Source organism: Amblyomma maculatum, chromosome 5 (genome assembly GCF_055883805.1).
Source record: "Amblyomma maculatum isolate TAMU_Amacu chromosome 5, ASM5588380v1, whole genome shotgun sequence".
Taxonomy (NCBI): domain Eukaryota; kingdom Metazoa; phylum Arthropoda; class Arachnida; order Ixodida; family Ixodidae; genus Amblyomma; species Amblyomma maculatum.
Genome location: NC_139348.1, coordinates 81043589 through 81066152, shown reverse-complemented (window position 1 = coordinate 81066152; position 22564 = coordinate 81043589). Strand labels below are relative to the sequence as shown.

At 44.0% G+C, this 22564-nt stretch overlaps 1 protein-coding gene across 1 annotated transcript in view; it reads right to left on the bottom strand.

Annotated features, from left to right (window-relative positions):
• The window catches only part of LOC146188588 (membrane metallo-endopeptidase-like 1), a 90774-nt gene that overhangs the window by 42829 nt on the left and 25381 nt on the right, over window positions 1-22564 (bottom strand). The window contains exons 7-8 of the mRNA XM_084605082.1: window positions 20018-20210; window positions 9753-9851 (exon numbers count right to left, since the gene is read on the bottom strand). Coding sequence (XP_084461208.1) covers window positions 9753-9851; window positions 20018-20210 — 292 coding nt within the window. The remainder of the gene's footprint in view (window positions 1-9752; window positions 9852-20017; window positions 20211-22564) is intronic.

The window sequence follows — 22564 nt, the reverse complement described above, 5'->3', positions numbered from 1 at the left end:
TCCTGACTACTTTGGCTACTGTAGAGATCTGTATAGAACTCCTCGGCTACTTTGACTATCTTGTCCATATTCGTGATGACGTTGCCCTCCTTGTCCCTTATCGTATACATCTGGTTTTTGCCTATGCCCAATTTCTTCTTTCACGCTTTAAGGCTTCCCCCGTTCTTTACAGCATGCTCAATTTTCTCCATGTTATACTTCCTTATATCGGCCACCTTGCGCTTATTGATTAGCTTTGATATCTCGCCCAATTCAATCTTGTCTGTTGGATTGGAAGATTTCATACCCTGGCGTTTCTTAATTATATCTGTCGTCTCCTTAGACACCTTACCGGTATCGTCTAGCTATCCTACCGCCTACTTCTAACGTACATTCAGTAATGATATCTCTGAAATTATTGTTCATTGCTTCTAGGGTAATGTCGTCATCCTCGTTTAGAGCTGAATATCTATTCTGTAGCGAGATCCTGAACTCTTCTGCCCTCCCCCTAACCGCTAATTTGTTGATGGGTTTCTTTCTTACTAATTTGTTGCGTTCCTTCTTCAGATTTAGGGTAATTCGGGACCTCACCATCCTGTGGTCACTGCATCGCACTTTCCCGATTACCTCTACATCTTGCATAATGGCGGGGGCTGAACACATTATGAAGTCAATTTCATGTTTAGTCTGCCCGTTAGGACGTTTCCATGTCCATTTCCGGTTCTTCCGTTTGCTGAAGAAGGTATTCATGATTCGTATGTTATTGCGCTCTGCAAACTCAACTAGTAACTCCCCCCCTGCTATTCCTAGAACCAATGCCATATTCATCTACTGCCTTTTCTCCTGCCTGCTTTTTCCCTACCTTGGCATTGAAGTCGCCCATTAGTTCAGTATACTGCGTCTCCACTTTTCGCATTGGCCATTCTACATCTTCGTTTAAGCTTTCGACTGCATGGTCACCATAACTACCTTCAGTTTATACCGCTCATTAAACCTGATTACGATGCCTGCCACCCTCTCATTAATACTATAGAATTAATCTATATTACCCGCTATATACTTATGACAAGAAAAACCTACTCCTAGTTGTCGCCTCTGGTAAACCTCAATAACACAGTAAATGCCCATCCTTCAGTACAATATATGCCTCATTCGAGATACATGCCCGGATCTCACCTTTACCAAAAACATTGTACACGCAGAATGAATCAACACCGAGGAAACCCTCGGTAGTGACCACTGCCTTATCAATACCACTGTAAAAACTAAACCATTGGCAAGACCCCACGCACAAGCTCGGCTGCCCGACTGGAATAAGTTTCGGCAAAGCTACATCAATTCGGCCTCTATCCACGAACAAGGATACCACGCGTGGGCACAAGGATTGGTTACACATCTTCGTTCGGTGGAAACACAAATTCAGCTCTCGGAGGCCACTCCAGAGGTGGACAACCACCTTCTGCACCTTTGGGAAGCGCGGCACAGCCTCGTCCGCAGATGGCGCCGCCAAGAACACAACAGAAAGCTCAAAATTCGTATCGCCGAGCTCACTCAGCGAGCGGCAGAGCACGCGGCCCAACTCGCCGACTCAAACTGGGTAGACCGCTGCAACACGGCGGCCAGACAAATGTCGAGCCCGAGCACGTGGCGCCTTTTCCGTGCCCTAATTGACCCGACTCAAACCCGCGCCGAGATGGAAATACATCAAAATTAGCATACAAACTGCGCGACCAGTATCTTTGGACCAAGCAGGACCCCGGAGGACCCGCGTACTCGTATGCAGGTTCAGAGAACGCGGATCTGGATCAACCGTTCCAGTTGCATGATCTGAAGGCGGGCCTGGCTAAAATGAAACGAGGAACGGCACCGGGCCGGGACAAGATAACTGTGAAACTGCTTGCCAGTCTTCCCGACCCCGCCTACGAAACCCTCTCGCTTTCATCAACTCGATCTGGCTGGGTGAGGCACCTCTACCAATTGAATGGAAGACCGCCCTGGTAACTTTCATTCCGAAAGCCGGCAAAGCCATAAGCACAGACAACCTCCGCCCCATCTCCCTCACGTCTTGTGCGGGAAAGCTGATGGAGACCATGGTGCGGGACAGGCTGTATGGTTTTCTGGAAAATAAAAATACATTCGCAGACACCATGTTCGGTTTCCGCCCGCAGAGGTCCGCTCAGGATGTTCTGCTTCAACCGGGCCGAGAAATTCTGAACCCTGTCGAATATCCCTTCAACGATAAGGCAGTACTTGCCCTTGACTTGAAGGAGGCTTTCGACAATGTCACACACGAAATCATACTGCAACATCTCTCCCAGACGAACTGTGGACATAACACATTTCAGTACATCAAGTAATTTCTCTCAGATCGGCAATCTTTCATCCGAATACAAGACGAAGAACACGGCCCATATAAACTGGGAAGGAGAGGAACCCCACAGGGCGCGGTCATCTCGCCATTACTTTTCAATCTGGCCAGGATGAAACTCCCGGCTCAGTTGGCGACGGTCGAAGGCATCCAGCACGCGCTGTATGCCGACGACATAACCATCTGGGCCAAACACGGATCGATTGGAGACATTGAGGCCAAATTGCAGCAAGCGGCGCAGATCGTAGACGCTTACGCCCGCCGCTGCGGCCTTCAATGCTCACCGTCCAAATCCGAATTTGTACACATTCGCCCGGCCCCGCCGGGGTGGTGCAGTGGTAAGACGCCCACTACTGTGCCGGAGTTCCCGGGATCGAATCCCGGCCTCGGCGGCTGCGTTTCGATGGAGGCGAAACGAAGTGGCGTCCGTGTGCTGTGCGATGTCAGCGCACGTTAAAGATCCCCAGGTGGTCGAAATTACTCCGTAGCTTTCCACTACGGCTCCCCTTTCTCTCTATCCACTATCACTCCCACCTTCATCCCTTCCCTTACGGCGCGGTTCAGGTGTCCACAGAGCAAGTGTGACAGATACTGCGCCTTTCCCTTCCTATGAACCAACCAACCAACCAACCAACATTCGCCCGTCGCCTAAGTGCACCACAAAAATGAAACTATCCCTGGCCAGCGGTCCAATACCCGAACACGATGAGATTAGAGTACTTGGTCTCCTTATCCACAAACATCGACGGGCTGATACAACACTAGCAAAACTGCGCAAGGTGGGAGACCAGGTGGGCTGGATGGTGCGCCAGGTTTCCAACAAACGCGGGGGGTTACGGTGCACAGACGCTTTGCGGCTGGCACATGCATTCGTGACCATTCGAGTACTCTACTCGACTCCTTACCCCCACCTGCGCAGATTTGATGAGAACGCTCTCGAAGTGATTCTCAGAAAGATGTACAAGCGTGCCCTCGATCTCCCGATCAACACATCCAACGAGCGTCTTATGGGTCTGGGAATGATAAACACATTCGCGGAGCTCCGAGAGGCGCACTTGACTAATCAATACACAAGACTCAAAAACGCCGTCGGGACGCCGCCTATTAGCCCGACTACACATCCACCACCCAACATTTACGGAACAGCGCGTACGCATTCCTGAAATCTGGATATACGCCCTGCACGTACGCCCTCTTCCGGCCAACATGACACGTGACGACCACAGTGGCAGGCGCCTTGCGCGTGCGGAGGCACTGGCCCGTCAGTATGGGAACAAACACGGAATTTTCTACGTGGACGCCTCCGGCCCTCACCATGGGGGGTGGACACAGCCGCAGTCGTCCATCAAAAAATCACTGTGAATGGCCTAACGTTCCGAGCTCAAGACATAACACATGCGGAAGAAGTTGCCATCGCGTTAGCCGCCGCAGACAAGGACTCACGAGTCATCATCACCGACTCGAGAGGGGCCTGCAGAAATATTAAACAGGGGTACATTCCTCTCTTTCCGCACCGCATCCTTCAAAACAGTGACTACCTCGGGGCCCCCGCGTCTCGAACGATTGTATGGGCTCCAGCTCACATGGGCCTCGAAGACAATGACACGGCCGACGCCGCCGCCCGCGCGCTCACTCTCCGGGCAACGCCTTCAGATCCTTATGATACGGATCTCCAACCCAATCCGGCCCTCACTTTTCGAGAAATTATTGAATTATTTCATTTCGGCCATGCAATTTATTCTAAGCCTTGTAAGGGCCTTACAAAGGTGGAAGAACGCACACTCCTCCGCCTTTACACCAAAACGCTGCTGTGCCCGGCAGTTTTAAAACACTTTGATCCTGCCTGTACAGGAAAGTGCCCGCACTGTGCGGAGAAGTCTTCGGACATCTTTCATATGGTGTGGGCATGTCAGTCAACCCCGAACCTCACCCCCAAACCCAACCCCACCCGGGAGAACTGGGAGGCAGCCCTGCTCGGCTGCTCCGATCTGGTAAGCCAGAAGACCCTGGTTCACCAAGCCCGAGCCGCAGCGGTCGCCAATGAGCTCCTGTAATGAGGAGCCCACCTAGTGTTTGCGTGAGGTTGCTCTGGCTACCTCAAGCTTCCTGCGAATAAAGGTTTTACACACACACATAAGAAGATGGACTTTTTTAGTGCATCTCTGGTCACGCACACTGTAAATGGATCGGTGCTCAGAATAACAGCCTACAGTCTCCCATGTGGGTGTTCAATTAATCAATACGCACTGCCCGCACATTCTTTATTGCTCTCGTAGCAGTCACTGCATATGATCTTGCGGGAACTGTCTGTTCACGCGCACTGAACCAAACTCGTAAAGTTCACAGGATTCTCCGTAAAAGGCTACTTACACCATCAATGTGTTCATCGCAAGACACACTGAGAGCATTCACATGGGTTCACGGAGTACACGGGGTACACGGAGTACAATAAATCAATCTCATTACGCAATACAGGCAAGACATATACAAAGAAATGTGAGCGAGTACGTGGGAAAAGAAATTTCAGGGTACAGTGAAAACAACTTGCCTGGATTATTTAGTCTATTCGACTCAGATCATCAGCCACTACGTTACACTGCCTCTGATATACTGTACTCGAAAAGTGTACATTGTAGCTTTAGACTCCAGCGAAGGACCCGGTATCTTTAGGCAACGCAGTGGTCACTCACAAAACCGGTGACTAAAGGAAGCTTGTCCTTCATAGTCACCGCCTTATCTGTCAGGCCAGCAGCAACGATCAGAATCTTTATGCCATCCTTTATTTGAATATATCCATCCTCAATACATATCGAGGCAGATTTGTCAGCAGCAGCTTTTGGTTTTATCGAACGCTTTTGCCAACACTTCAAACTTGTGTGGCCAATTCTCCTGCACTTGAAGCATTTAGGAGGCCGACCGCTCCCCTCTGTCCTTCCAGAAAGACAGTTTTAGGCTCGGTAGAAGGTGCGAGAGCAAAGGAAACATTTCTGCACTTCTGGGTCCTTCTGCTTGCCTCCGTCTTTTCTTTAAGTTTTCTGCTCAGCGTTAGCAGCAGGTGGCTCTCTGCTTATTGTGGGAGAGTCCCCAAAATTTGCCCACCCGCGAGAGTCCACGTATTGCTCCGCTATTTTTAGCATTTCATCGAAGCTTGATTCATTCTTCTCTCTCAAAAAGAGTTCTTTCGGAGGAGCGCACCCTGAAAAGAACTGGTCCTTCACTATCACCTCGAACAAATCCTGAGATTCCTTTTTAGTGTTGGAAAGCTAAACCCAACCTATCGAGGAAATTCCTCAACCGAGTGAGAAATTAGGATTAAGTAACGCAGAAATCTGGGCGAGTTGGTGAACGTTGATGATGTAAAAAATAGCGCGAAAGACACAAGAACAGAAAGGGCGACGCAGACAAGCACTGCGTTGGTTTTTTACCGATGACTAGTTCCCGAGGGAACCTGTTTTGTTTTATGTGTTTTCGTGTGCCATGTAGACATTGCGTGCATCCAGCAATAAACCTTAGTTGCGAGTTAGCGCTTGTCAAAGTCGCCCTTTCTGTCCTTGTGTTTTTCGCGCTATTTTTTACATTACGAAAAATTGGGAGTATGTTTCTCCGTTCATGGGATATATGCCCCTAAACTTCTGTCTAAACCCTTCTTCTGTCAACCGAAAATGCTTCATAAGGGCTTGCATCAATTTGTCATAGCTCCTACAGTCTGACACGGACATTCTATAAATACACTCAGTGTCTCGCCGCTCAAGCACAGACTCAGGGCAGACGACCACTGGCTAACCTTGGCCCTTGGCCACGCGCTCAAAAGATAGTAAATAGGCGTCGAGGTCATCGCGCAGTTCATCAAACGCCGGCATAACTGCGTGGGCTCACTTTGATTCCCTGCCCTGCTCCCTTGTCTTCCGGTCCGGGTCTAGCGTCCGTTTAAGACGTATTTCCAGGTTGTTCTGGTTTTAACAATACCTACTTTTCCCTTTCAAGCACAGCGATTTTGAGATTTGACTCTTGTTTTGCCTCTCCGACTCCTCACGTTTGAGTTTCGACTCTTCCTTGCGCCAAGTGCGTTCTGTTTTTCGCTCTTCACGGCACCTAGCTCCCTGTTGTTCGACCCATGAGAACAATTCTTTGTCTTCGAAGCCGAAGCTTTTTTCTGATCGGCTAACTTATCGAACTCCGCCTCTGCCATTGTGCTCAAGAGAACAATGGACTTAACACCACTAGCAAAGAACTTTCAACAATAAATTCCCTCTAATCCTCAGCACCGACACGTGGCTGACGAGTACTGTCACGGACGCCAGTAATTTTTACAAACTGCTCTGGCCAACAGCTGCCAGGTGCAAGCTGTCGATGCAAAGGGCTGCTTTAGGCCAGTCCCTGAGCTCAGAGTCAGCGTTGATGACAGAATTCGTTAAGCCGGTCGGCCCGTGTAGGGTTCACGTGTATCAGTGCACTCGTGAATCAAAATGAATTTCAAGTGTGCGGAGAATATACAAAACATTTAATTATTAACTGGTATTACAACGGTAAGAATTAAAACAACAAGGGTAAGATACAAAGTGTAGCAAACTCGAAACCGTGACAAACATTACAAACACAAAACCAATCTTAACCAATTCGACTTATAAGGCATAGAATCTGCGATGACAGCAAGATAGGACAAGAAAAAGGAATGTTATAAGGACAGTCATACACGACGTTAGATGGCCGTCGACAGGGCGCTAGCTCGAAGGCGTCCAACGCGATGCGAGGAGGACCACGCACACGACGCTTACACTTCGGCACATAACGCGACCCGCAGACGCACCACACTCCTCACTCTGTGTGCCGCAGAATGACTGTGTCTGGTAAGCAGCCGTTATTAGAGAGTTTTAGTACTACGTACGTAAGCATACGCAGTACCCTTGCGTACGTAGGCGGCCTGCGTGCTGCTACTGCGCATGCGTCATATGTAGCACGATTCTTGCGTACTGCATATATGTAGCTCCCGTACGCAGATATCCCTACCCTTGCGTGCGTTCGCTAAATCGTCAGCGTGTTTCACTCGTTGTGTATGAGAACAGCTGCTAGAGAGCACTGTAACGCTGATGTACTTCGTCGCCAGGATCACTAAAGCCTGAAGCAGTAAGTGCCAAGTTTTGCGGAGGCCTTACATCTATAAACCAGCGTCGTGTTTATAAAGAGGGCGTTCGCGACGCCGCCACAGACTGGGGGTGAAAGGTGGGCTTATCATTCATGAGAATATGCGGAAGCGAAAGGTTTAAAAGCTGTTTTATGTTTTTGCGGGACACATGTGCTGTTTTTTTTTTTTACAAACATCGTTGCTCTGCATATTCCGAAGTATTTGAAGTCCCTTTTTTAAAGGTAATGTAATTTTAGCGTCCATCGAAAATTCTTCTACTGCCGAGGTGATGATGTTTTGCGCATACATTTTGGCCTCTTTTACCAGTTTGATCGTTTCACTACACATACAAAAATACGCGACGACCTGAATATCTCGAACTTCTCTCGCCCTTGTAGATTGTTCTGTATTTCTTCGGTCATGTTTGCGGGTGGAACATCGGCTTGCTCTACTCTACTTTCTAGCATAATGCCATAATGCCAAATAAATATCATGCAAAACAAACTTTGTAAATTAGATCACCAAAAACTGTTGTCACGTGTGTTAAAAAACTTCACAATGAAGGCAGTTATTTCAGGGTACCGAGTTGAATAAGAATACTGCTTCAGTCTGTAGGAATAAAACACATGACTAACATGTATGTGGAAAGTTATCCGGTTCAAAAACCTATTGCTGTCATGCACTAATTTGAGGCAAAAGGGTAGGGTGCACATAACGCCATTATTGCGCGGTAATAGCGTTGCCTATTGTGCAGCCATGACTTTATAAACAAATGAAGCAGTGATGGCCTGGCTTTCACCGTCAGTGTCTAAGAGGTGCAGGTAAATAAACTCAGCATATTATACAAGTTAGAAATAAAATGCAAGAGAGCATAAATATCATGCATTCTGACCGAAACTAAATGATGAGCAAGATATTTCAACGTAGCTACCACGCATAAAGTCAGCAATAACTCTCATATGAAATACTCACTTCAGGATAAAGACTTTCAAGCACTGTGATGTTAAATAAATTGTCTGAATATCCAAACGTTGTTCGTACCGCAGCCACCTATAAAACCGAAACTTATGTTAGCACTATCTTCCCGATTGCATGAGGGTATAACTTCAGCAAAGTATTACGATTCTTGTGCCTTGTTACATTATGACATTCAAAGCGGGATATACTTGTTCCTACACGCTTACACAACTGGTTTGAAAGCTCAGCTTGCTCGACAATCTCAAAGATATGAATTGCCACCTACATCTGATCTTACAGAAATGTTTGTTATTCACGCTAAAAAGAAACATTATTCACTTTGGGATATTCCAATAGCCTTCCGTTAATTTGACATATATAAAAAGAATGTAAAGACAGCAAAAAACGTAACAAGTAAAAATGTTAGAAGACACAGCCTCCTACGAGTTCGATTTCCATCGCGGGCCATTTTTGTTCTCATTTCAGACGGCAGAGAAAAGCATCAACCAAAAACTTCAGACGACGCCAATGTAAACAGATTTTCAGCGATTGCTTGTTTTAGTTTGCCATTCCACGAAAAAACGTTTCTATACGAAACTGTAATTGTTATATGCGATGTGAAGTGGACTGGCAATTGTCGCTCATTATTGTATTTCATATATTCGTTACCTATTCCCAATCAATTTACATATAATGTTTTCGGTTCGACGTCTCCACCAGACATCAAGAACGCCATGTTTCGATCCCAATATTCAGAATATATCATAAGAGCAAGCACGTGTAAATAAAGAATTCTATGTATACTATTGACCTCAGAATAACCGAGACAGGGTTTTTGACATTCGCACAATGATTTAATAAATGCGAGTATTAGGCTGACGAATGCCACAAAGCGGCCATTTAAGGAAAACTATTTATATAAGCAAGATGAAAGAAGAAAATGTTACACATCTAATCGAACTGGAGATCTGCCAAGTACGTGATCAACCTTCAACACTACCACTAACGAAGTTTGGCCTTTCTGTAATGCAAGCATTGAAATCTATTCAATGGTTTATGAACTAACTGTTCATAGCCTGCTATTGCCTAATTATATAATCGTCGTCATCGACAGCCAACAACTGACATAATCAATTTCTTATGGCCACATTGAGGGGAATAAAAAATAACCTCCAGCTCTCCGAAATCTAACAAAAAATAGCGTCGATGCTATTGGTTTTTCAGATAACCTTTCTAACAACTAACTATCCCTCAGGTAGTGAGGGATATTTAGGAAGATGAAAGTCCATATGAAAACAAAAATAAACATAAAATATATTTTCTCACCTTCTCGAGTAATGACTGTTTCGTGCTCTCGGTAATATTGGTCATATTACGAATTGATTCAACGAGAGTAGCATTAACCCTCTTTGCTATTTCTTTGACCTGAAAAAGAATTGCTCCCATCACCGTATGAGCTTTGAGACTCACAACACGAAAATCCCGAGATGCAGGATTGCGACTTCAAAAGGAAAGGCAGGAGCACCACACTAAAGGTGATTTTAATTGTCTCATCTTGGTACAGCAGTTGCTGTTTTCAACCGTCGGGTACTGCGGCAACGCCATGCTCTCGCGGGCAAGACGCTTTCTTTCGGCATGAAGGTTGCGGAATTCGTTACAAGTACTGCCCGCTAAGCATTTGCTACAATGTTCAAAAATAGTGAAATTATTTCCTACTTCATCTGTCCTCGGGAACATCACAAAGTCATCTGCACTTTAATCTTAAAAGGCCGCAACTTTACGATTTCGGTTTGATTTGTAAAGGCAGAGATATCTGGATCAACATGCATTGATCCAGATATTTTGTTTTTACGCAAGTGAGGCCCGAACTTCCTTTCTTTATAGCCCCTTTAATGATGGCCGCTTTTTGCTGCTACTGCCTTTCCCACATGGGCTGAGCGATGTCTGTCGTTCGGTGCGGAGCTGCTCATGCTGTGCGATGACATTGAGCCTGCCTCAATCCTGTCCCGAAAGGACTACTGACCTTCACAGCCTATCAGAGGGCATAACTCAAATAAGTTGAAGAGTAGACGACAAGGTGGAAAGAAAAAGTAGGCTAGAAAACTTAGTTCTTGATTTATAAACAATATTGTCGCAGTTCTTTTAGCGACCCGAGACGGCAGTCCAGAAAGATAGGGCCGAAGCAAAGAGCCGGCACGATGAGGTGCAGGAGGCAGAAAACAGGAGCAGGAACCAGGCACCGCAGATCGCGCTGTTCTCTTCGTTACCGCCAATCTGCCTCATTCAGCCAGCAGCAACTATTGTTATCACGGCTAACAATGTAACGTCCATAAAAAGAGCCATTTTGAAAAGTCAAATACAAGAAACTGCTACAATAATATGTGGAAAAATTTTGAGTGAACGAAATTGTACAGCCAATTCGTAAAATTTATTCTTTAAGTATAATAAGCTGCCCTCAAACACAGAAACTCTTGAAACCTTTCTGAGGACGCTTTTCAGGTCACATTAAAAGTAAGAGAGGGACAGATCTAAAGGGCAAGTAATTCATAGGTGAGCATGACTTCCGCTGCAAACACTACATGATCGCTGGTTTTGTAATTTATAAGGATGGCAAAGTACTCCGAAAGAATGATAATAAATATCCACTTACGCGCTTTCTTGACCCTCCCCTCGACGTGACGTTGAAATCCTCAGAACAGTTAAACCTTTCACAACCATACATTTTTAATTGGAATAGTGAAGTGTTTTCCGATATCATAAATTAAACTAAAATCGAGAATCCTTAGTACGGGATGATACTTTGTTAGTAGATCCAATAAATAAGGAATGCACGGCTACAGACGACAAAAATCCTCAAATTGGGACCTCATTGTTCTTTGCTAAACACCGAAACAAAAAATAAAATTGGTGCTCTCTAGGCTTCTTCAGATGTTTAATCTAGGCATTGTTTTATAACACAATCATTGCTTGATGAATAAGTGGGGAGTGATTAAATGTTTCTCTCGCCGTAACAGGCTTTTAAAAAGCACATAAAATCTTGTTACTTAGGTAGACAATTTATATATGCATTGCTCTTGCAAATAAATGAACGACAACAATTCGGTTAAATCCAAGGTCACAGCTTCCGATGAAGGTATGATAGCTTTTTTTACTGGCCAAACTGCGCACAGCCGCATGTTGTCACTTTAGTCGGTGATACGCTGCCAGCGTTTCCTGATGATCCCATTCTTCTTGTAGGAGACATTACGTTCCGTATTTAAACTAGAAGGCTGCATGCGTTCGGACGGAGCCATTTTAGCTGTTTTACATGAGTTCAAACATACGTTTGAAGAACAGCTTCTGGACACTACACGCGGAAGAAAAACTGTGTACCTGTTATATTATAACCAGCAAAATGTTGCACATGACGGTTACGTTTTGCATGGTGCTAGAAAAATGAAGTTTAAGCACAATGCTTACCCTGTCGCTGTTAGTTCCTATAACTGATCGGATCCGAAAACGTTATGAGTGTTCTAGGATAATACTGTTAAAATCTGTTGTGGTTTAGAAGATGTATTTCAAGCCTGTTCGAAAAACTCTAGAAAGTACTGGACTTCAGTGACATTATTTGAAGAGTGCGCTGTCATCCCTGGTGTGTATACATGTTTCGGTTAAACACAAACCAGGCCATACCAGGCGAACCAAATTCAGAGAATGCCTGGATCATATATGAGAATAAACAGAAGAGAAAACCAGCTTGTGCATCTCGAAACTTGTAAACAGAACCTTTTAAATTGCACTAAAGCCCCATCTACAGCAAAGGTACGCAGCCTAAACATAGTCAAATGATTAGCGGTAAGTCATTAGCTTTCTCTTGGCAGCTAAATATAATCGCAGTAATCCCAAACCAATTTTGAGCTGCCGAGAAAGCACATAAGAGACAGGTAATCCGAGTACCCTTCATAGCAGAATCAACGTGTCTGGTAATATGCCCAAACCTTACTTTTTCAATATATATTATTAAAACCAGTATTTCTTTAAAGGATATGTTGCTGGGCTAGTTGGCTATTCATTATCAGATAAAGTACGCGGATATGTGTGTGTCCCCCTCTCCCTTGTCCGTCGTCTGCATTCGTTCTTTCTTTGACATTTTCTGTAAAATAAAATCTTGGATACTTTTCGTGACGATAAATCCAGTGCGAAACGCTAACCCACTGTATCATTACTAAAGCTCAGGATATCAGAAACTGTTCCAAAATAATAAATGGTACTAATGCAACTGCTGCATATCGATTCTCTACATCCTTACACAGAGCCTGTTCGTTAACTATATTTCAGCATCTAACAATAATAATTTTAAAATACTCGCAGTAGGCGCAGATAATGAAAATTGAAAAAAAAAAAAACGTCCACGTACAGCCAGTTTATAAAAACGGCTTCAAACACTCCTTAACCGCGTCCAGGTCCCTCTTATTGCGTTCAATTTGTTTGTGTTATGACGGGTTTAGGCACATGCTATTTAGTACACCAACTTTATACGGGCGGTTCCAAATTCTGCTTAACCAAAATATAAGGCACTCGCATTGCATTTCATATGATGTAAGGTGTTTAAGCACATATCTTATAGCGATGCTGCACACTTAGAATGAAATAGTGTAAATATGAACATGGGCGTATGTTCGAGCTCTGTGGCCATAGCCTAGTTCACAAACCTGGCTGGTCTCGCTATACTTGCAGCCTGCTAATACACATCAATTCAGTTCAAATGTATTGTAAAAATAAACCCCCAATTTACACTCCTCGCTCCACAGAATGCGGTTTACAGAAGTATTGTGCCTTGCACCACCTAGTTCGTTGAAATATCTATGTGCTGTACAATATTTCAGAAGAAATGGATCTGTACGATTGCCGTCACGAAGCATTTCAATCCGTGGCATTGGAAATTAAAAAACGTAAAATAAGCCCTCTTAAGTTAGATGGTAAATCCTTAAAATAATGGAAGACTACGGGAGGGACAGAATACAAGGCGTAGAAATTGAAGGTGAAAATTCAGTTTTGTTCAATTGACTCATGCTGTGCCGCAAGGCTCTGTACGGGGGCTATTGCTATTTTTATTACGTATAAATAATAACACAACACATAAATATTTCCCGCTCAGACTATTTCGGCACGAAGATTGTCTGGAATCACCAGAAGATGAGCTCTGAACTGGCCCCTCGAATCGATATAAAGAATACCCTGGCGCAAACAGAGAGACAAGACGTCGAGAAAAGTGCCGAGGTAGAAGTGTGGCGCTACCTTCAATTTGATGAATCGGAGGTCGGATGCTTGTGTGAGCCCACTGCCGAGCCATTATATCCAAAGTGTGCAGGGTAGCCAAAACACCACTGCCGTCATCACATTCCGGTCCTATAGTGTGGAGTGGTACGCGTGATAGCGTGTCGGCGTCTTCGTGCTGACGGCCCGACTTGTGGACGACGGTAATGTATTCCTGGAGTCGCAAGCTCCAACAGACTAAACGTCCGGACAGGTTTCGTAAATTAGCGAACCAGCAAAGGCTGAGAACATCCGTTACAACTTTGAAGGGGCTGCCGTAGAGGTAAGGGCGAAACTTCATGGTGGCCCACACAACAGGAAGGCATTCTTTTTCTGTCGTCGAGTAATTGCGTTTCACATGAGAGAGGGTACGGCTAGCATAGGCTATAACTCTCTCAATTCCCTCCTGGTGTTGCATAAGGACAGCGCCAACACCGATGTTGCTGGCGTCGTTGTGGATCTGAGTATACGCCTGTTCGTCATAGTAATTTTCGATGAAGACGCAAAGCACTGTTAAACTCAAGTAGTAGTTGCTGTAGAGCCCGGCGCTTGCCGTCGGACAGATTGCAGTTGATATCTATGCCCGCGAAAGGTAGGTTGTCAGGAGCTCTCGGAGAATGGTCGTCAGTTGCAGCTGCCGCGGACACAAAACTGAGTGGAACCTTGCCTACAGCGTCAGCGGAAGCGATTGCCCTTCTAGGGGGAAGGTGCCGCTGTTCCGAAGAAACATTGATGACGAGGATTGCAGACGGACCACCACGAATCGTAAGCAAGCTACGAGTGACGCAAATGCCTTCATGGAGAAGGAGGGACCGGTTACGTTTGGCGCCTGCGTCGTCGTCGGGATATTCGGTACAAGCGACGTCAACCAAAACACTGCTTTGTGGTGTAAGCGTGACACAGCCTGAGGAAATGCGAAGGGCGGCACTGCAGTGACTGGAATTATTGAGTCCGGCAGCTGGTTCTGCTGAAAACGTGGCGATTTGGTGCCGGAGATCAATAACTGCACCACATTCCCGCAGAGAGTCGATACCGATGATGAGATTCCGAGAGTTGTCGCACAGCACGATGAAACTAACGACGAACGTGGACTGACTTATCTCAACGCGAGCAGAGCACATACCCTTGGGAATAATAGGATGGCCACCGGTAGTTCTGAGGTGCACTCCAGGCCAAGGGGTAACTTTTTTCATGACCGTCGCTAACCCTGCATTTAAAATACAGTAAGCGGCACCTGTGTCCACTAAAGCACTGACTCTGCAACCGTCGATCAACGCAGGAATGTCCAATGAACTACGGTTATTTTATTCGGGAACGGTGCTATCGTTTCTTTCTCGAATCGTAGCTGCGGAAATGGGAGGTCTTCAGCACAGCGCCTACCAGCAATCTTGCCCCCGAAGATCGCTGGTTTGAAGTTTTCTGGCGAGGACTACATAATCCACCTTGTGTCCCTCACGAGAGCTCGTTACGAGTCGGGGAAGAGGGCCTCGGTAACGTTGAGTGTGACTGTTTCTGCGGACGGGCAGGAGTACATTGGTCCACACGGAAGTTCTCGATTTCCGGAGAACGCTCACCGACACAGAGCCTCGAAGATTCCATGCGGAAGCCCTGCAGGCCGAGGCGTCTGTAAAAACAATTCTGATAAAGATGGCCCGGCTCTCCACCGCATGGATAACGAACTATTTAACAAATCGCCACCAGTTCGTATCTGTTAATGAGCAACAATCTGGCTGTCTTCCGGTCACATCAGGAGTCCCTCAAGGAAGTGTCCTAGGCCCATTGCTTTTTTTAATTTACATAAATGACATTACTACTGCAATCAATTCCACTGTGAAAATCGGTTTGTTTGCGGACGATTGTGTGCTCTTTCGCGAAATCATGTCACCAAACGATCAAATTGATTTAAATGCTTCTCTTGCTGGCATTTCTGATTGGTGCAATATCTGGGGAATGAGGCTTAACACTGAAAAAACTGTCTTTCTTCGTTTCTCTCGTCAAAAAGCTCCATTATCCTTTACTTACACGTTAGATTCGTTGCCTTTGCAGGAACGAACCAATTATAAGTACTTGGGTGTCACAATTGCTAACAATTTATCATGGAATTTACACATTGATAATATCTGTTCTTCGGCCCTGCGTAAATTATATTTTTTGCGGCACAAGCTTAAAAGAGCTCCACCTAACGTAAAATTGCTTGCCTATTATTCCTTAATTAGACCTAAACTTGAATATGCGTGTGTAGTTTGGGACCCGTTTAGAAAACAAAATATTAAAAGTCTCGAAAGGGTACAGAGAAAAGCAGTACGATTTATCTATTCCAAATTCTCTAGATACGACTCTCCCTCAGAAATAATGCGTAATAATGGTATAGAACTTCTTGAACATAGAAGGAAAGACTTACGATTGCGGTTACTTTCCATGCTTTGTGAAGGAAATTTAGCATTTGGCTCTTCATCTTATCTGTCTCTTTCAACATCTAGGCTTACTCAACACCACCATCCGAATTCACTAACACCTTATTTTGCAAGGACGGATGTCTTCAAATTTTCGTTTTTCCCCCGAACAATTGCAGATTGGAATGACTCGCTGTTGCCTGTTTCCATTGATTGATGGATTGTTCACTTGTAATATTGTTGTATTTTACCACCCTGCTTGGACCTGAGCAAGGTCTGCAGTATCTAATAAATAAATAAATAAATAAAAAATCAGAGTGGCCGCCATTTAGGTGTGCGCCATATGTCAGCCTTTAGAAAAGGTGTTCATTGATCCTCATAATACTCATAGGCCGCACAGATGGGAGCGAGGCTAGAGGCGCGGCGTGAATGAGTGGCAGCGAAATGGGAGTGGGTGGCTGCGAAGCGGCAGCAGGACGCCGTGTAACGTCGGCGTGCGTGGGACGGTGGTAGGTATCAGGCAGATGTGGCGTGTCAATCGCAGGAGTAGGATCCTGGAACGCCTATTGCCCTTCCTCGCGGACAAGAGCTGAGATTGAGCTGAGCGCAGGCTTCGATGAGCTGCACAGAAACACTTTCTGCAGCTCTTCAAGCACAATCGCCCGGATGAGTTCACGCAGCTTATCAGGGTGGTAACTGACAGGAGTAAATGATGCTGGGACGGAAGCAGCATGCATGGGCATGCACGGGCAGCAGCGTGCAGTTCTGTTCAAGAACCTTTCCCATCGTTGTGGCCCCGGTGAGAAAGGTCGGTCGTTGGTGGGTTCCGCGCGAGGCCCACGAAGAGCTGCTACGTAACTTCACGCATTAAGTGACGTAGTTTTTTTCTTCAGGCATGGCTGGATCAGCTCGTCTAAAGAGGTGCGTCATGTCCTCGACGTACAGCTGTACGCTTCCGTTCGGAAGCTGGACGCGGGATTAGATGGCACGCTCCGTTCGTTTCTAACCCATGGAATTAATGAAACATTGGGCAACTTTGCCTTTCTGAAAAGCCTACATAACTAATAGACAAGGCCTTTATCTCCCCCCATTTGCCCGCTCCTAAGAATTTCCTCCTTCTCACGCAAACTATACTGTTCGCTATTTAGCTCCTTGGCCTCCCCCCTCTGGTCGGTTTTCTATCCCGCAACAAACGTCTTTACTTAGGACACGCTCGCGGGAACTACTTGACGCGAATGCCCGACTGCGGCATTGGGTTTCGGGTTTCGGGAGAGCGCGTCTGGCCGACGGCTCTTTCGTCGCCGCGGCGGCGCGCCGCCCTGGCTCCGATCGCTGGCGTGTCGCGGGGTGGAACAACTCCGTCTAGAACACATAACTCTTATCCCAACGGTTTCTTGAGCACCTGCACCGCTGGGGAGCGGGCCGTCCTGGTGTGCATGCTCGCGTTGTCTGTTTTTCAGTTTTTTTTTGTTTTTTTTTTTCTTTTTTTTTTGTTTTTTTTTTTGTTTATGTTATTCTGAACTTTCCTTCGAGAGAGACTTGTCTTGCTTGTAGTGTCGTCTTCGTGGAAGCACGACGCGTATGTAACATTTGTCGGCTCTCCACTTTCTCTTTTTGCCCCTTTTCTCTCCCCCCCCCCCTTTTTTTTTGTTTGTTTCTCTCTTTCTCCGTCTTTGTTGCATCAGCAGCCAATAATCAACTGGAGCTTTTCGCCCTTTCTATCTATTCAGTAATGTTTGCTTCTCCAAAGACGGAGAGCGAGAATTCCTTCTCCCTCTCCTAACAGTGGCGTAATGTGCAGACTTATTCTCCATACTCAATTCTACCTTGAAGAAGGACGGTCCACCGTCCGAAACTGTTGGAATAAAATAGATAATCGGGAAAGTTGTGTGACACCCTGTTTGAATTTAACTCTGGCCCATTAGTAACAAGCAATCCTTGTCTATATATATATATATATATATATATATATATATATGTATATATATATATATATATATATATATATATATATATATATATATATATATATATATATATATATTTCTAATAATAAACTTATTTTACCCAACCTAACAGGCCTTGAAAAACAATTTATTTCTGAGCACTTTATTATAATTTAAACAGCAAAGGAGCCAGTTTTTGAAAATGGCAGTCATTGCCAGTGACAAACTTTCTAAATTTTAGCTTTTTCTTCTTAATATTTGCGACACAAGTCAGCTGCCACTTGAAAGGGTGTGCTTTGATTGTATTTTTTGTGAAGATAAACGTTTCTGCCTGTCTTCAGTATTCTTTGGCATGAAAATTTATGTATAATGCACTGTTTTTTCCGCTGTTTATAAACTTCACTGTTTCATTAAGTTTAATGCGGTATTTTTTTCTGCTCCCTTCATTTCGTATAAACTTTTTTCAGCGTTCTTAATTTTACAATCGTACCCAATCCACTACTGTAATCCTTGGGTGGTGCAGGGTGGCGTGTAAATGAACAAGTATATCAATATATCACAAAACCCATAGTTTTTTGGGATATAATAATATATTTATAGTGATGATATAAAGAAGGTATCAATCTGTTCTTATTAAAATAAATATATCTTGTCCACTAAAGTGCCTTCATCATCTGGTTACTGTGAACCATTCGTTGAGACAGTAAGACACGCTCAATACCGACAAAAACTCCAAAATGATGTCTATTAACACCTTGTAGTCTAGTACACTTAAAGTATTTTGCGTGAAAGGACACATGAATATATATTTGCGAAGTATACAAACATTGCATTTGAGTAATATATTGCAAACAAGAAGAAAAAGGCCGTGGTGATGAAATTATTTTCATCAACAGTTCGACATTTTAAATTAAGGAGAAGCGCCAAACTACAAAACAAACTGCTTGTTCCGCAGTAATGAAAATGACGTCTATGAAGAAAACATTAAGAATTAAAAATCTTTTACAACTCAAAATACATTAACAACGTGAGCAGTACAGAGTACATCTGCCGTGAAATCCCAGACACTGACAACAACTTTCTTGGCAGCTTGCATTGCAGAAACCTGCTATGCTTGAATGGTCCCTGAGCAGTAAAAATAAATTTTCTGTATTTTCTGTTCAAAAAACGCACGTTTTCAATAAAATTTTTTATATTTTCTTGCATTAAAGCCCAGAAATCAGTGTCCTTGAAATTTTGGGTTCTAAAATGTTGGAATAATCTATACCTGTATTTCTGTATAATGATGCATGATTTCAGAAGGTAAAAGTCTAATTTTAGTGTGGTTTGTGCCGATTGCTCTTAATTTCTAGCGTTCTTATTTCAATATATGTGATATTATTTTGCAAGGTAATGATAGTCTAAACAAAAAGTTTGCCAAGACATGCAGAGTAGTTTGAATTGTGACATATTCAGAAGTGTCGTTTGAAGTATACAATGAAATGTGTGCACGTCATGTGTAGATTTCAGTGTCGTTAATTTGCATTGAAACCTTTATGATCGACCAAACATGCATTTCGGTAACTTTTCAAACTATGTGTTCGCTCTATCTAATAATGTTTAGAGGCATCCACTACACGAAATGTATTTGTAACAAAACACATTCTGTGAGCATTCAATGTATAGCTTAATACCAAAACATTGTTTCTATAGAGAAGATAATCAGGCATATAATAAAGCATGCGAGATGTGCTTGTCATGAACGCTATATAATTGTAACTCTCCTGCACTTTCTGTCGTGCGTTCCTTCAATGCAACATTATCATTACAGATTCCGCTAATAGGATCCAGAACATGTATTTATTTGTGTATACGCTCACAATAGGACCTAGAAGGAACTTGGAAACTGAACGAGCTCAACGTCCACGGGAAAACGTGATTAAACAGTTTACGTAGGGCTGTGATGAGCTTTGCCTACCTGTTGTTTGGCTTTAAGGTCAAAGGTGCTATTGGCATAAAGATAGGTGAAAGGCTCTGGTAGTTCCCTTCGCACCAGTTGCAAGCACTCTATCCACCGGCTGTCGTTGTTGATGACAAGTGCGTGTAGTGTTTGCCAACTATTTGTGAGGCCGTATAAATGTTTAGCACCCGCATAGTTGTAGAGCACGTCCCTTTAAAAAGAAGCCATGAGCAATATTTACTTCTCAAGATATTTGCAAAAAGCGTTCCTGCGAGGTAGTCACGCTGTTTCCATCTGAAAACTGCGTTCTTTTTTATCAGCACAAAACATTGTAACTATTTTCCTTTCTTATACTGCTTTCATCGCTTTTTAAGCTATTAACAATATTTTAGATTATCGTAGTTTTAAAATTCCGAGGAAAGCTTCAGAGGACACACATTCAAATAGGACCACATAAAAAACAATTTTTAACAGTGGTGTTCGCAAACGGCCGAAAGGAAAAATACGCTCTTCGTGAGAATATGATGATAATAGGGAGCACCACATATACATGAGATCACGCACAAAACAGGCATATATCCCTTAACCCGTAGCTACCACTGATCCCGCCCCCCATCCCCTGGTTTCCAATTCGATTTCGTTTCTTTATACTAACATTAGACGTATTCAACGAAACAGGATTCACTAAGTACCCTTGTCGAAATGACTGAGTGTAACGTAATCGCACTAACAGTAGCTTGGTTAAACGAATCCATACGCAGTAACGCGAAGTGCAGAAGATATTTCCCAACTGTGATGTTTCCACCTGTGATCGTGTCGGCAAAAGAGGCGGCGGCGTGTTAATAGCCGCCCACCACAGCCTTCATTTCTACAGTTTAAACATTGATTCGCCCTTCGAAATATTATTCGTATGCTCGAACGCGACATTTCCTCGACAATTGCTATCGTCCTCCTGATGGTGACACATCGTTCAATTCTTTATTTCAGAGCGCCCTTCTTGCAATAATCACGAAACCTCCGCATGCTTCTTTTTTTATTCTTGGTGATTTTAACTTCCCCGTAATAGACTGGCGTAACTCATCTAAGATATTAGCAAATTCTTTTGAATATGATTTTCTCAACACATGCAAAACCTTAGACTTAACGCAAATGATCTCCTCCCCTACTAGGTATGCTACTCAATTATCTAATATACTTGATGTGATACTAACGACCCACCCCAAAACTCTATCGTCTTTTTCATATCTGGCAGGACTAAGCGACCATTCAGTAATCCTTGCCACGCTTTTCAGCAACCGCCCCAAACCAAAACAAGTGACGAAAACAATCACACTATATGATAAAGGTGATTACACGAGTATTAACAAAGAACCTGACGCATTCTGTAAACGAAGTAGACCATCGCACGCCAAAGACTTATTGGCTACTTTTCAAAACCAAAATACGTGACCTCACTGAGAAATATATCCCCACAATCATTATAACCGAGAGGCTGACATCACCATGGCTCAATAGCATATTAAAGTGCCTTAACATCAAGAAGAAAAGGCTTTTGCGATTCTAGATGGCAGAAATGTCATAAAGCGGAAACATTTATAACACACAAGTTTGCAGAGCAGACCAATTAGTTTTCTCAACCACATTACCCAAAATAGTACGTAATAATCCCTGTCAATTCTCAAAATACATTAATCCCAGCCCAAGCAATACGCTAACACTTTGCGACGATGATAATAACTTGATAGCAGAAAATGAGGTTGCAGAAGTACAAACCCTAACCTCTAGCTTTGTTTTCACCCACGAACCGGATGGAGATCTGCCAGATTTTCTTTCCTTTCATTTTCCCGCAATTGCTTATATAACGTTTGAGCCTAATGGTATCCTTAAAATTATAGACTGTCTGAAACTAGCGTCATCAGCACCTATTGACACCACTAACGCAAAAAGTTTAAAGAACACAAAGCGCACTACTAGAATCATACTGTCTCAAATTTTAGAGCAGCCTATTTCATTAGCTGTTGTACCACATGTTTGTGAAGTGGGAAAAGTCATTCCGCTTCCGAAGCATGGTGCGTCCTCTTCTCGTCATAATTATGAGCCAATAAGAATCACGAGCATTCCTTCAAAGTTAATGGTGCATGTTACATTTCCCCATATTATGAAATTCCTTGTACCCGTCATTTTTTTTTCATCCCAGTCAACATGGTTTTCTAAAACGCTTATCTTGCGACACTCAATTAGCACTGTTCATTAGCGACTTAAGTTGTAGTATTGATATTAACATTCCCGCTGACGCAATGTTTTTCGATCTGAAAAAAGGCTTTCCACAGGGTTTCTGATAAACGGCTTTTTCTAAACGTTTCACGTCTAAACCTTAGCAATTATGTCTTTGCTTGGATTTAGAGCTTTCTAACCGAGAACAGTTAGTTGTGGCGAATAAAAGTTTTTCTCTTGCGCCGGTTATATCCGGGGCACCCCAGGGCACGGTCCTTGGTCGTTTTCTTTCCCTTATTTTTTCCTTATTTACTTAAATTACCTACCAGCTAACCTTCGTTCTAATATCCG